General features: G+C 35.3%; 1 protein-coding gene across 3 annotated transcripts in view; it reads left to right on the top strand.

The window, feature by feature from the left end:
* Positions 1 to 16563, top strand: part of LOC136035967 (glutamyl aminopeptidase-like) — a gene marked incomplete at its 3' end in the record, with an annotated part of 124519 nt that overhangs the window by 75897 nt on the left and 32059 nt on the right. For all 3 annotated transcript variants that reach the window (XM_065717863.1, XM_065717862.1, XM_065717861.1), the window contains 3 exon segments: positions 7009 to 7143; positions 9998 to 10126; positions 14858 to 15030. In XM_065717863.1, the coding sequence (XP_065573935.1) occupies positions 7009 to 7143; positions 9998 to 10126; positions 14858 to 15030 (437 nt within the window).

Below are 16563 nucleotides of genomic sequence, written 5' to 3'. Positions count from 1 at the left end.
TCAGAATTGCATCCTGAATCCAAAGTTATTGTGCATTTGCATCAGACAGGAAATTAATATTCACCATATACAGACCTAGCCTATACCAATTCAGGGTATATATTTGCACGTTAGTGAGTATATGTGTATGTATGTGTATGTGTATGTATATGTGTATGTATGTGTGTATGTATATGTATGTGTATGTATATGTATATATATATATATATGTATATATGTAAGCCCTATAGATAGGTAGAGTAGCTCCATAGGAGGCTTAGGCCAAGTAGGACCTTGTCCCAGTGGGGCCCATAATAGAAACTGGGAAACCCTCCCCTGGGGGTCATAATTTCAGGTGGAGGAGGAAGAAGGCCCCTCAAATGTACACTCAGCAGGGCCAACTGCCGTGTTCACGCGTCAGATGAGTTACAAACCTTCTCCCAGTAATGGGTTAAATTGCATGGTGAAGCAGAACACCATCGTGGGAGGATCCTCTATAGGAGGACAACTGCGGCAGGGCGTAAGATCCAGATTTATGGACAACGGCCTCTGTAAAGGGCTGCCTCGACCCTTTCGGGGTACCTGCAAGACTGGGAAACTTGCGGTCAATTTTTCCCACTTGAGGAGTGGCGCCCCTCGAGGAAATTATAGCCTAGTAAACAACACAGCACTCGTACGGGATTCTGATTATTGGATAATTTTCTGGGCTTGGTTTGTTTTGATGGGCGTTTTCGGGCTGAAAAACCTCTTCCTAGCTAATTTATCTACTATGGGCTGCCTCCCCGTAGTAGCATAATATTTGTAGGCATGAATATATAATGAGTCGGAGGTAATAGGCTTGGGACTGTCTGTGCAGGATTTCGACTCTTGTTGATAGAAGAGCATCGCCAAGTGCTGAAAACCATGTTGTGACCAAGATGGGCCCAGGATTGCACAAAGCCTCCATTCATACTGGAGGTCCCAGGGACTTCTTGCTGTCCGGTTCTAAGCCGGCTTAAGCGCTTCGGTGTAGACTTGAGAAGATATGTTGGTCCCCATCCTGCACTGGTATCCGGGATCACTGCTTTTCTTGAGGCCAAAATAATTTCAAAGATTTAAAGAACATGAAAATTGGAACTTGGAATGTTACGACGTTAAAAAATGACTATCGCATCGACATTTTGACTGACGAATTCAGACGGTTTGAACTGGATTTATTAGGAGTTTCAGAAACTCATATCCCAGGGGTAGGAAGCATGAAATTAGGTGACATAGAATTTGTTTACTCAGGAAGGAAGGATGGGGTACATAGACAGGGAGTAGGGCTCATGATGAATAAGGAAGCTGCTAAGTCTTGTTTAGGCTGGGAAGGTATTAATAATAGAATACTAATTGCTCATTTTATGACTAAAAAGTTTAGGGTATCAGTTATAGTAGTATATGCCCCCATTGAACCAACTGATGGAGATACTAGTGACTCAGATGAATTTTACTTACAGTTACAGGAGCAAATAGACAGGGTACCAGGTAGAAATATGGTGTTTTTGCTAGGAGATTTTAATGCCCAGGTTGGTAGAAATAGGGATAGATGGTATCCTAGCCTAGGTAATTTTGGTGTAGGAAAAGAAAACAGTAATGGCTATAGGCTTTTGCAATTTTGTAGGTATAACAACCTAGTTATAACCAATACGGTGTTTGGTCACAAAATGGCCCATAAGTTGACATGGTATTTACGTGATGGTAAGACAGCAAACCTTATTGATTATGTTATTGTAAACAGAAGACTAGCAGGATCAATACAAGATACTAGGGTGTATAGGAGTGCCGTTATTGATGTTAAAAGTAAAGATCACCATCTAGTAGTGTCTAAGGTTAATTTAAAGCTGAAATTTCGGAAGAATAACTCCCTCCCGGAAAGTTATGATGTTGGTAGACTTCAGGATGAAAATTTGAGAAAAAAATTCCAGGAACAGTTGAGTACTAAACTTGAGGGTTTAAAATTTGACAATGTGGAAGATGGATGGAATAATTTCAGAAAAACAATTTGTGAAGTTGCTGATGGTGTCCTAGGGAAGAGTGCTAAGACAGCAACTAGGAATATTAGTGAAAAAGCTTTAGGTTTAATAGAGAGTAGAAGGGGTTTGTATAAGAATTATCTGAGCGATAGGTCGTATGAAAACAAAAGGAATGTAAAGAAAGTGGAGAAAGCATTAAAATATGAACTAAGGAGATGTGAAATGGAGGCGATGGATAAAATTGCTGAGGATCTGGAAGATGCGGCTAGACGGCATAATAGTAAAATATTATACTGGCATGTTAATAAATTGAAAGGGAGTAGCCGATCCGGACTAGTCCCAGTTAAAGATAGAAATGGGGTCACAATTAGTGATAAGGAAAAAGTTAAAGAAAGATGGGTGGAACATTTTGAGAATGTGCTAAACCGAGATACAGTTGCAGGAAAAGATATAGATGAAAATGAAAAAGTTTGTGATACCTTGGATGTGAAGGAAGATTTGTTTAGTGAGGAAGAATTAGCGACAGTACTAGAAGGATTAAAAAATAATAAGGCCCCAGGTGCTGATAGTATGATTAATGAGTTCCTTAAATATGGTGGCTCTGAGGTTAGGAATTAGCTACTGAAGATTATGAACATGATTTTTGAAAAAGGGGAAGTACCCAATGATTTTAGGAAAACCTTAATTAAACCACTGTATAAGAAAGGTGACAAGAGTGAATGTCGGAATTATCGAGGCATTAGTCTGGTCTCTGTAGGTAGCAAATTACTGAGTAATATGATACTTTTTAGACTGAGACATGCTGTAGACAAAGTTTTAAGGGAAGAACAATGCGGTTTTAGAAAAGGTAGAGGATGTGTCGACCATGTTTTCACTCTTAGGTTAATAATTGAGAAGTCCCTTCGTTGTCAAACACCTTTGGTCCTTAGTTTTATCGATTATGAGCAAGCTTTCGATTCTGTTGATAGAACAGCGTTAACAAAGGTCTTATCGTTATATGGTATACCAGAAAAATACATTAAAGTGATTTGCGCTATGTACGAGAATAATACTGCTGCGGTTAAGGTAGGAAATGAGGTTAGCAACTGGTTTTGTATTAAATCAGGAGTTAAGCAGGGTTGTGTTCTATCCCCCTTTATATGGATCATTTTGATGGACTTCGTCTTAAGGAGCACAAGAAAGGCAATTGGAGACCATGGAATCAAATGGGGAGGAAGAACGCTCCTGGACTTGGATTATGCTGATGATTTAAGCATATTAGATGAAAGTGTGAGCAAAATGAATGAATTTTTAGAGGTTTTACGAGTTCAGGGTGCTAAAATAGGCTTGAAAATTAATGTTAAGAAGACTAAGTCACTAAGGTTAGGAATAAGTGAAGATGAACAGGTGACCTTAGGTAACGAAAAGATTGATCAGGTTGGGAGCTTCAGTTACCTTGGTAGTATTATTAGTAAAGATGGTGGGAACAGTGAAGATGTTAAAAGTAGAATAGCTAAAGCTCAGGGTGTTTTTTCACAGTTAAAAAAAGTTTGGAAGAATAGAAAGATAAGCCTACAAACCAAGATTAGAATATTGGAAGCTACAGTGATGACAGTGGTCAAATATGGCTCTGAAGCATGGACACTCCGAAAAGCAGATGAAAATTTACTAGATGTTTTCCAGAGAAATTGCCTACGGATTGTTCTGGGTACCCGGCTGACTGACCGTATTTCAAACAGTAGGTTGTACGAAAAGTGTGGTTCAATCCCGCTTTCTGGGGCTATAATGAAAGAAAGGTTGAGATGGCTAGGCCACGTTCTACGGATGAAGGATGACAGATTACCGAAGATTGTCCTTTTTGGCCAACCGCCTGGGGCTACACGGAAAGCAGGTCGTCCTTGTCTGGGTTGGGAGGATGTCATAAATAAGGATTTAAAGGAAATGGGAACTTCCTGGGAGGGTGTAAAGAGGGAGGCTTTAAATAGATTAGGTTGGAGGAGGAGCGTGCGTAGCTGTGTTGGCCTCAGGCGGCTTGGTGCTGCAGTGAGTTATTAGTAGTAGTAGTAGTAGTAAAGAGCGAGGGATTGCGGAGGGGACAACTCATTTCATATACGGAGTAATTTCTGTTCGTTTTAAGTTTTAATGTCGCTCCTTACTTTCAGCTAAAAAAAATTAGTTTTTTTTATTTAATCGGTTAAATGATGAAGTTGTCAGCCTATCGAAGTTTTTAAAACGGTATGTTCAAACAAGAACGCAATTAGTTATCACATGACCAGAGGCTATTCCTCAGCGTTGAAAAAACAACAACCACAAAATAATATCGAAAGAAGGGACTAAATTGACTTTGCAGCCAGTTGAACTTTATCCTTATCAATCGTAGACATCGTGACGGATGATAACTTGGAACAATATCTTATATAATCTAGTTGGTATCATAAAGCTATCCGTAACTTTTCAGGATTAAAATACCATAGGTGACACTAATTATTACGAAACTACCTCATTGTTTTACGTTATCGTTTGTACCCGTTGCGTAAACACTTGATTCTGTCAGATTTAAAGAGAACGAATACAACGTGCACCAATTTGCACGAATTTCTAGCCCAAAGTGAACAGATTCTTACTTACAAGTCCCTCTCCCGTGATAGGCATCAAGTTCACCGGGAACAAATAAATGGGTGCACCAACTAGCATAGTTGCAAACCCCTCATCGCTGAACTTGACTGTAGCCTAACAGCCGATATTACTTACAAGTCCCCTACATGTCTTACCACTGGAACCAAATTGGTTCTACCATCAAATACACTGGAAACAAATAATAGATACACCAACTAGCAAAAGTTGCTAACTCCTCATTGACGAAGGTGATTATTACCTAACAGCCGACTGTTGCTTAGACGTCCTCTATATGTCTCACAATTTGTATCGGCCTAGATTTCGTTTCAATGTGTACCTTACTACTGAAGTTGTCAACCCCTTGAAACTTTCAAACGGGTATGCCTCGTGAAGGAATTTTGGTTCCAAAAAAAGGATGTCATATACTTTGATCAGCTCATCAAGAGCTATCGATTGCCGTCGAAAAAAATTCTATCTGTCTTAGTTCAAAAGTTGATTTTTTTTTGGCCGTAGGTCAAGTCTCTAACGTCACAACTTATAAAGGAGCAAAGGATAAGCTCCAATTTCTTTAGCAATGAGAGAACTTTTAAAGTTTATTAGGCACATCTGATACTATTTCTCTACCGCAATCCCAAGTCCGAAAAACCGAATGATAAACTCAGCTGAAATCACGAACAGAAATGGGTAGAAACAATAGATGGCGGCACATTCGGACCCGTGGGAAAATGCCACATTTTTGCTTCTGCAAATTTTTCTATTTATCACTCAAAGAAGATATATTGGCTGTGGGGCCGGGCAACTGCCGCATATATTTAACACTTATAGATTTTAGTCCATCTTCAATTTGAAAGTGGTGCCTTCCTGCTTGCCTGCTAGAACATAGTTTTCCACTTGAAAGCAGAAAAATGGTTTGATGAAACGAAACCTTGGCTGCACAACTTCAGATACTCCTCTCTGACATAGGCTATATAACTCCACTTCACTTCGCACACCATAGGCTCTGGCTTGTGGACAACTAAAAACCATTCTTTTTGGCCCCAGGCAAGAGTTCTGCGGAGCTTTCCAAAATGTAATGTCATATTCATCAATCCGGCCTGAGGTCCACACTTTCCGTAAAAACCGCACAGGTTAGACCCTTACCATTTTCCGGGAAAAGCTGAGATCGGCGGCATAGGAAAGAAAAAAGAAAAAAAAAAAAAAAACGGGACAAAACCAAAGTGTTGCTCTCGCAACACAATTGAATAATCAATGACATCAAAAGAACATACAACAGGTCCTAATATAAATGAGCAAATAAATCTTAAAACGAGCAAAGTCTAAGTTGAATATGCAAATCCTGCTTAATATGAATAAAAATATTTCGCTATTGAGACATAAATGAAACCCCAAACGAACAAAAGTTAAATAAACAATCAAAGAAAACAAACAAACAAACAATAGTTACTAATATAAATAAGAAAATATTTCTTAAAACGAGTGAAACTTAAATTGAATATGCAAATCCATCTCGAAACGAAAAAAAATCTCGTTTTTTTTATTAATTCAAATGAAAATAGCTAAATCTTGTTGTATCAATCAAAATTGATAAAAATAACTAAAGAGCCAAAATTAAGAAGTCAGAATTAATAAAAGAAAACCAATCACAACAAAACGGTTATATAAAATAAAGATAAAAAAAATAAAACGTGAAAAGGTTGAGACGATCAAAAGAACAAGCCGGAATGTTCATGAAAATTAGTGTTGAATATAGAATCAATATTTGAAAATGAAAAATGTAGGACTGAGAAGCTATCTGCGGGGAAAATAAATTCCCTTTGATTAATGTTTTATCATCTGCACATAAATCTCTTGGCTGAAAACTGATTACCCAATCATGTAGTTTGACCTTAAAGTGAACTGAAAAAAGATGATGCTTCCCAAGAATTGAGCGTCCTATTCAGTGATTTTTTTTTTTATCTGTCGGTACTCGGAAGATGTTAAAAAGATTTTTGGGCTGAAAACTGACAACTCAAATTGACCGTCAAAATTTGCTAGATGTCTCCTTTTTCAATTAAACATATTACTGTCCTTCATTATTAGAGACTGTTTGCTTTTAATTACTGTTAAACACTATTTGCTATCATTTTTGTTACGTACTGTTTGCTTTTAAACACTATTAAACACTGTTTGCTATTAACTTTATTTAACACTGTTTGCTTTAAAACACTATTAAACATTGTTTGTTATTAACTTCATTAAACACTGTATTCTTTTAAAAAGCATTAAACATTAGTTACTGTTACGTTTATTTAACACTAATTGCTCTCATTTCCCATGCAACCCTGTAACTGCAGCCTATTTTTCCTCAAAACCTGCATATTACTGGAATTTTTGACGGCCGAAATGTTCAGTTGTATTTCAGGAAAACTTTACTAATTAGTGAAAAAACTTTTTATTATAGGATACACTCTTTCTAACTGATGACCTGATTCCTGTTCTGCAGCTAGACTCAAAATTGAGCTCACATCCAATCGTAGTACCAGTGACTCATCCGGACGAAATTACTGAAATATTTGATGCCATTTCTTATAATAAGGTAGGGAAAACAGTAGATGTCGTTTCGGTTTTTTACTTTTCTAGTATAATTTTCATAGTACCAGTGACTCATCCAGACGAAATCACTGAAATATTTGATGCCATCTCTTATAATAAGGAAGAGAAAATAGTTTTCCCAAAAGGGAAGGCTTAGAAAATCATAGTTTTCAGATATGAATAGGCCCGGGCTCAGATTTACCAATATATACTCTAGGCCCGGGCCTAGGGGTGCACAATACCAGGGGGCGCAATAAATTATCACTGAGTGATTTTTTTCTAAACAAAGTCGTACTTGCGTGATTTATTGTCAAAGTGCCAGGTCCACTCAGCCGCCGCGCTTCCTATTCACAGAAAAGCTGTTTTAAAACATCATAGGAATTTCGTGGCTACTTATAAACTGTCTGATGCCTCCCAAGAGTGGCAGCTTAGAGTTCAATATCACGTCTCTCTTTAGTCTCTTTAATTAGTTTTGAATCATCAGTTACTTTCTGTTCAGTGCTTCCACTATCCCCAAATTTTTGGGGATTTTCGTCATAATTTTGAAAAATGGAGTGGCAAAACTGTACTTTAACATGAGTTTTACATCTACAGCAATTTATAAGCTAATTCGAAAATCTTTTGAATCGGCATAATTTCACTAAAGTATTTACTTTGGTTTTAACATTACTGTTTTCTTCCTTGAAATGGGGTCTAGGATGAGAGTGTGTGGAACAGATTAAAGATATAGTTCGGTTTGACTAAATTTCGTTTAATTTCATTATTTTGTTTATATATGCAAAGTGCCAGTTACAATTTTTCTTTTTTGGTTTAGTCTGGCTGGTCCGGCTATCATTTTACTCTGTAAAATTGGGAATAGAAAAATCCTTCCCATTTAAAGGAAGGTTTTCAGGACCTGGAGTCAATATAATTTTTGACCCCTTCCCTTACGTTAAAAATTCCCTGAGGATCAATCAAAATGTATTTATGTAAATGGTACCCAAACAGATGCCGCACCAGGGATTAGTGTACCCCTTGCCCCCTAGCTATGTCTCTATTCCAGGGCCATAACATTTAGGGTTTTATAGTGGCCTATCATAAGTTAGTTTTATCTTAATTTCCAGTATGCATTTATTGCTAATGGAAAAGGATAGCCGATCAAAAATTATTGAAGTAGAATGGACTTGTGTCTCAATCAATTAGTATGTTGAACTTTCTTGCCCCCTTTTCAGTGTGGATCACCAAGTTCTAACAAATTATTGTTCTAACCAATGATTGTTTTTCTGTGTTAGCGCATATTGCGCAGGCACCAGAAACAACTGCAGTTTCATCTTAAAAAGTTCAATTTGAAATCCAGGTTGGTGCTGGAAGGATGATTAATTTGGGTTAGTTTATATTGGAAAGAAGGCTATTCAGCTTTCTTTCCTGTAAAATATAAGGCTCCTCCCATGATAAGTTTATATAGTAAAGAAGGCTAGTCAGCTTTCTTTCCTGTAAAATATAGGATAAAAGTGATAATGATAATGAAGTTTTGAAACTAATGAAGATAATGAAGTATAAAACTAATTGAGTTTCCCCTCTGTCTGTTGAGATATGTTACAAATATTTTTTTTTTTGTTAATATGTTTATTTTATCTGTAAATTTTATAAAGGAACCTACCCAAATTTGAATTAATGCAGCCGAAATAGAGTTAGAATCCTGATTTATTAGAAGTTTGACGGATCTGAAATTTTTGGCAGAAAATATAGCGTAGCTGAAGCAAACCTAGGTCATGGGTGGTTATGTTGAAACGAAATTTTCGAAAATGTTAACACAGAGAATTTATAAAAGGTGGTGTCTCGCGTTTTTTCTGATGGCTGAAATTAACGTAAAAATTCAGGTTGGCATTGATTTTATTCTTTGGTTTATTTTATAGCTTAATCAGCTTTTTGAAAGGCAGGGTAATTTGTCTCTCTTGAAATAAGGAATCATGTGACTGGCTTGCGAAAGTACACCACAGATGTAAACCAATAGAGTTAAAATACACTTTTTACCTTGTTAATTATTGAAAAATAACTCTCATTTTCTCTTTGATTTTAAATAAACACCAGCATGACCTTGTCGAGATAAATAGTGTAAGAATTGGCGATGAACCTAAATCCTTTTTGAAGTATATATATATATATATATATATATATATATATATATATATATATATATATATATATATATATATATATATATATATATATATAAAAGTGGTTCATCCCTTAAGCATATAAGAAAACACCAAGATTGCTTATATTTTTGCACTAGATGATTGATAAAGTAAATCAAAAACCAGTATTTATTCATGCTTTTGAACTTTTCCCTACTGTTTAATTGATGGACTTGACAAAATTGTTCTCAGAACCTTTCAAATTTCTAAAATATACGAAGCTTTTATCAACGGGGAAAAGAACAAACTAAACTAATTTGCAATAAACAGAAAAAAATAAAAGAAAAACATCTTCAAACCGTCCGGTATTCAGTTTTCCGGTATCACAAATAGGCAAAGAAAGACTGATAAGACAGTACAGCACAAGTCCTTCTGATAATTGAATATATTGAATTAGACAAGACAAGGTCAGCATGGCCTTGTCTATACAAATAGTACAAAAGTGGATAATGACAATCTTGTGAATAAAATAAATATATAAGTTTAAAAAAGTGGTTCCTCCTTGAAGCACTTAAGAAAGCACCAAAATTACTTGATACTTTTGCACTAGGTGACGGATAAAGTAAAATGAAAGCCAGTATTAAATCATCCTTTTGAATTTTCCCCACTGCTTGTTTAATGGACTTGATCAAACTGTCCTCTGAACTTTTCAACTTTTTAAAATATATATTTTCTTTTTAGGGTGCATCTGTGCTCCGAATGCTTGAATTTTTTATGGGCCCCATGGCTTTCCAAGAAGGTATCAAAGAATTTTTAGAAACATATAAATTTGACAATGCTGTTACTTTGGACCTTTGGAACATTCTATCAGTAAGTAATAAATTTTTATGCAATAATGCATGTACTGTAACATTTTTGCTGCCTTAAGACACCAGAGGTTAACACATTGATGAGCCACCGTGGTCAATTTGGCTTTGTTTGGAGTCACTACTTCAACGCTTCCCATAGAATGCTGGAAACTAAAACCACCTTAGCCGCTTTTTTGACGCACAGACTGAATGGAGTCGAACCTATTCACACTCCTTATAATTTAATACTGTGATGAGGTGAGGTCATTACGTTGGTGATGGACCGTCGTCAATTCCTCTCTGTCAAAAGCTTCTTCTTAAGCAACCTACCAAGGAATTGCTAAGAAATTACCAAAAAATTGCTAATCTCCTCACGGTTTTGTTTGAGTTCGGTCCCAGATTCCACTTGCGGGCTCTTTAATATACCCTTCCCAGGTACATGGACCTTGTTCATTTGGAAGATATGCCTGTGCCATCCCACGAACTCTTTCATGGTTGCACAAATTATCGTTCGTAAAGACTGGCAATGGGCAGCTCAGGACTAAGATTTATGCCTGGAATAATTGTCAGTGAATATCTTTTAAATAAAGTAGAACATAGGTGGCTAAATAAAAGATTATTGTAATCTAATGTTTACATTATTGTTTATTGTAGTGTTTATTGTGATTTTATTGTTACAAATAAACACAGAGAAACTTGCCTATAGCAGATCTCGTGTAAAACGGAAAATTAAAGCATAAATAATTAAATAAAAATCATTGCCCAATTGTGATTTTTACAGATAAATATCTGTAATTTTTTTGTAATTATTTAACAAATTGCATTCGAGTGAGTATTTACTTATCTGTCCTATTAATTATTTGCAAGACGAGCGTCAAGTTTTAAGCCCCTGATATTCACGTTGAAAATAGGTGTAATTTAAAAATTGTAGCCCATAGATTAAAAAATTGTTTTGCCTCAACCCCCCCCCCCCCTAATGTCGCAAATTTACGCTTCTGGTCGATGCTCAATTTTTATTATCAGTAGGCTTAGAACTAGATTAGGAGATCGCATTAGCGAAAGAATTTTAGCAATTGATAAAACTAGTAGACTATTTATAAAACTAGACTAATTTCAACCACCGAAATCCTCTGTTGTCATAAAAGAAAAGATCAAGTCACGTCAAACCACATCCAATTAACCTTCCATCTTGTCCTTTAATGTTGAGAGTCCATATGATATTTTCTTATTTTTTTTCTGATGATATGATGATTTCTCACGATTATTTGTGCTTTCTATGAGTGTTGTGATTTTCAACCCTTTAGTTGACCTTTGACAACCCTTTAGTTTTGCCGTCCTTTAACTGAAGTGAAACAGTTGATTCTCATGTTTATACTTCCCCGTTCGTTAGTTCGAAGGGTGGGTGTGAAATGCCTACCGTCGTATTTGAGCATAGGAGGTAAGGTAAAGCATATGGCATTATACTTTACAGTCCCTTCTACACACCCCTCTTGTTAACCTTCCCCAGATTTCTCCAGGTATCCATTTAGAGCAGGGTTGATTCTGGCTGAGCTTACAGGGTTACGTCACTGATCCCTGTTCTAAACCAAATTACCCGCAACACTAAAACTCGAACCTCTGTCCTCACGTGCAAAGGATTTCAAATCTAGCGTGCCAGCCACTTGACTAGAATGGCCGTAGGATGGGTGAGGTGTTCAATCCACCAGGAGTTGTTGTATAAGGTATTTTTCAACAAAAATACAATAACTTATGGGTAAAAGAGACATAAAAGTGGCCATCTATTTTCTTCTTTTTGTACATCGTATTTTTAATTTTATTTATAAATGAAAAAACAAATGTGCATCTGAACTGCTCAAATTGGCGTTCAGAAATGTTAATTGACATGCATATATTTGGTCTATAAAAAAGAATTTTTTTTATAGACCAACGGACAATATTAGCAGAGCAATATTACCAAGATTACTTATTAAGATTACCAATTACCAAGAGCAACACACAGTATTACTACAAACTGAGAAAGGGAGCTTTCCCAACCATCATAAACACACTATATTGTCTGTATTGTATGGTCAATCACCATATTCATCATAAAATGAAAAAAAAAAACTGTGATGTCAATGAGCACAAGAAATATGCATATTATAAAATAACCTTAATTAGAGGTCCATTGTTTTTATCTCTTCGCCAAAATCGTCAATCCATCCCACCCCTAAAAAAAAAACAAGCAAACTGTATGGAAAATATGGGAAAATTCGCAAATTTTCGGGCATTTCACAGGGTCAGAAGCCCCACCTCAACCCCGTCTCCGTCAATGCTTGATCACAGCCTTTTATTTTGTTGAAAATGGATCGATATTGGAGATTTTTAATTGGACCAGAAGCTTCAGAAAATAATAACAAGACAATGTGAGAATGCAATATTTTGAGTATTTGTATATTACCAAATAAACTTAGTAATAAATTATAAGCTTTATTTTTATTTCTTATTTGACTCAAGACTGATCTATCTGAAACTGTTGTAAAAACCTACCGCTGAAAGATTAACAAGCGATCTGCATGGTGAATGCAGTTTCTAAAGAGATTAGTTCTTTTAACATCCGTCCAGCAGTAGTTTATGCTGGTAGCTTCTTTTCCCCTACTATTGAGGAGTCTTTCCCCAATGCCAGTTCTTCCCTGTGACAAAATTGCCATAGATTTCTGGCCCATCACCAAATTGCCCGTTTTGTCTAATTGAGTTAAAGTGGTAGTAGTAGCAGTGTAATAATAATTTATTATTTATTAAATGCGTTACAATACAACACTGGCTGTACGTGACGCTTAATAAAAAAAAAACAAGTGTAAATATTATCAAGAAATAATTAACCAGAAGGATTTTCAGAAAGTTTAATAAAGTCAGGTGAGAAGACCAAGCAGATATTTCGGCAGAATTTATTATTTGTTAAATACGTTCCAATGCAACACTGGCTGTACGTAACGCTTAATAAAAAAAAAGTGTAAAGATTATTAAGAAATAAGTAACAAGGGGGATTTTCAGAAAGTTCAATAAAGTGAAGTGAGAAGACAAAGCAGATAATTCGGCAGAAATATCTCGGTAGATATTTTGGCAGAATTTGTTATTTGTTAAATACGTTCCGATACTGGCTGTACGTGATGCTTAAAAAAAAACAAAGTAAGACAAATGTAAAGATTATTAAGAAATAAATAACAAAGGGGATTTTCAGAGAGTTTAATAAAGTCAGGTGAGAAGACAAAGCAGATATTTCGGTAGAATTTATTATTTGTTAAATACGTTCCAATGCAACACTGGCTGACGTAGTAAAAACAAACAAAAACAAAACAAAAACAAAAAGATTATTAAGAAATAAGTAACAAGGGGGATTTTCAGAAAGTTCAATAAAGTGAAGTGAGAAGACAAAGCATATATTTCGGCAGAAATATCTCGGTAGACATTCGGCAGAATTTATTATTTTGTTAAATACGTTCCATTACAATACTGGCTGTACGTGACGCTTAAAAAAACAAAAACAAAGCAAAACAGATGTAAAAATTATTAAGAAATTAATAAAGTCAAGTGAGAAGACAAAGCATATATTTCGGCAGAATTTATTATTTGTTAAATACGTTTCAGTGCAACACTGGCTGTACGCGACGCTTAATAATAAAAAAAAAAGTGTAAAGATTATCAAGAAACAAGCAACAAGGGGGATTCTCAGAAAGTTCAATAAAGTGAAGTGGGAAGACAAAGCAAATATTTCGGCAGAAATATTTGCTTTTCCGTCCTCAGTGCTCAAATTAGAAAACAAACAAAAACACTGACCTTTGAAGTTAACTCTGACAAAATAGAGTAAACACTCAGTCTCAGTCTTGTATCCTGAGCGTTCCTGTTGTTTTGTTTTTGAGTGTTTTTTTTTTCTGTTTTAAGTACTGAGGAAGGCCGAAATGTCTACTTTATTTTTGGTTGCTTTGTTCAACTGGCTGTTATAATGTTTTTTTATTGTGTGTTTTTTTTTACTACTGAGGAAGGCCGAAATGTTTACTTTTTTTTTGCTTCATTCAACTGACTGTTTTAATGGGTTTTTTTTCTGTTTTGAATACTGAGGAAGGCCGAAATGTCTACTTTATTTTTTTGCTTCATTCAACTGGCAGAAATTCACCCTCGTTTCTCAGTTTCTTAATTACCTTGTATATGTCTTTAGTCTTTTTTAATCAAATGGTATTTATTGCCATACAGAATTTGAATCAGCAGCACACCAGAATTTAAATTTGCGAGGGTACGTTTTGAAAACAATGAGAACAAAAATGAAATAGTAATAAAACAGAATTGAATAAATATTATGGAGCAAAGGTTTAAAACTGCTTCAAAAAATAAGAATTGAGGAAGTTAACCATGATACGTAACCATGTACCGAATTAAACGCAAAGGAAACATTAAATTTCATGACCAAAAACAAGGCAATAACTCTTTTTACTTTTGTCTATTTTTCTTTTCTTGTTATTAGAAAATGAAAAAATGAAATGAAAATGAAAAAAATTATGGTTTTAACTTTCATATATGGAACCCGAAACATTTGTAAAAATTTTCTGTTCAAGAACGTTTTTACAACAAATTAGTTGTTAACCATTACCGACTTTCAGATTTTACCCTTAAACTCGCTTTTACACAATTACGCAATCGCTTTTAAGCAATGTGTGTGTTTTATTAAAATGGATTTGCTCTGTTAAAAATTCCTAGTATAAAGCTTTATTTTTTTCAGAAATATGCCAATGGGTTAGATATTCCCCTTATTATGGACACATGGACCAAGCAAATGGGATTTCCGTATCTTTCTGTCACAAAGAGTGGTAATAAATATACGATTAGACAGCAACGCTATCTGGTTGATCCTGAAACAGCCAAATCGAAAAAACTGAAGGAGTCTCCTTTTAAGTAAGCTCTCTTTCCTTCAAAGGATCTTTTTCCAAGCTACATTGAAATCTTCTGCTAAGATGGCCTAGAGAGGATAGTCCCCGTTCTGAAGACTGCTTTCAACGTAAACAGTCTTGAAAAATAAGGTTTATTTACAATAAACATCTGTACAAGTAAGAAGGTTGTATGCAATTAAAACAATAAAAATATAGAGAAACTTGTATAATTTTTCAATAAGACAATGAAAAAATAACAAAAGCACTCTTTTTTGGACGTGAAGCTGCAATATTCGGATTGTCTTATTGAAAATTCATGCGGGTTTTCTATATTTTTATTTCGTTTGAATTGTGATATTCTTGACCCTGTTATTTTTGAGGCTTGGTGTACGTAGCGGGAACCATTCCAACAAGAACGCAATGAATATGGTGGAAATTTTCGCTAGTATAAAAAGAATTATTACCAGTGATACATAAAATTTCGCAATTTTTTCGCTTTTTAGCGTACCCTAGTTTTATACACAATAGTCTTTTTAGTTACTGTAAAATGTATAACGAAGTAAATAAAACAGAATCTTTATCCAGGTACAATATATATATATATATATATATATATATATATATATATATATATATATATATATATATATATATATATATATATATATATATATATATATATACATCACAAGGAGTTAAAACAATTAAAGTAAATAACAACTCAGCAGCACAACCCGCTTTCCAGGGCTATAATGAGAGAAAGGTTGAGATTGCTAGGGCACGTTCTGCGGATGAAGGATGAGAGATTGCCAAAGATCGACCTTTTCGGCCAACCGTCTATGGCTAAACGGAAAGCAGGTCGTCGACGGTTGAGGTGGGAGTATGTCATAAAGAAAGATTTAAAGGAAATGGGAACTTCCCGGGAGGGTGTAAAGAGGTAGGCTTTGAATAGATTGATATGGAGGAGAAGCGTGGGTAGCTGTGTTGGCCTCAGGTGTCTTGGTGATGCGGTGAGTTGTTAGTAGCATTAGCTGTGGAATATTTGTTTGATTTTCTTCAAAGAAACATCCAGCAACCTGCCATACAGTGAACCATACAGTGATGGTTGTCTTTGATGCTTCAGATGTCGGAGCAAATATCTACGATTAAACGAATGAGTATTTTTAGTAGGGAACTATTGATAGTATTTTTTATTGTAATAAAACGAAGTGAATAAAACAAAACAATAAAATAAAATAATTCTGTAATATAATTTTTTCATACTAATACTTTGATGTGTTTACGATAATTTCTAGCAATCTTTCATCGAAATAGATGGTTCTCTTTGATGCTTCAGATTTCGGAGCGAATATTTACAACTAAACGAATGACTATTAATAGTATTAGTTATTGTGATAGATCAAAGCGAACTATTCCTTTCGTGTGTGAACCCTTCCTTGGTAGTACGAGACGAAAGGCTCCTTCCACATTTAATTCATTCAGTTCGATTCAGTGAGGGTCAAATTCGATTCAGATCTCACTTGTGCTGTTGATAATTAGGTATTTCTCTGCATCCAAA

Source organism: Artemia franciscana, chromosome 15 (genome assembly GCF_032884065.1).
Source record: "Artemia franciscana chromosome 15, ASM3288406v1, whole genome shotgun sequence".
Classification (NCBI taxonomy): Eukaryota; Metazoa; Arthropoda; class Branchiopoda; order Anostraca; family Artemiidae; genus Artemia; species Artemia franciscana.
Note: the sequence above shows the minus strand (reverse complement) of the source record. Positions and strands in the feature narration are given on the sequence as shown.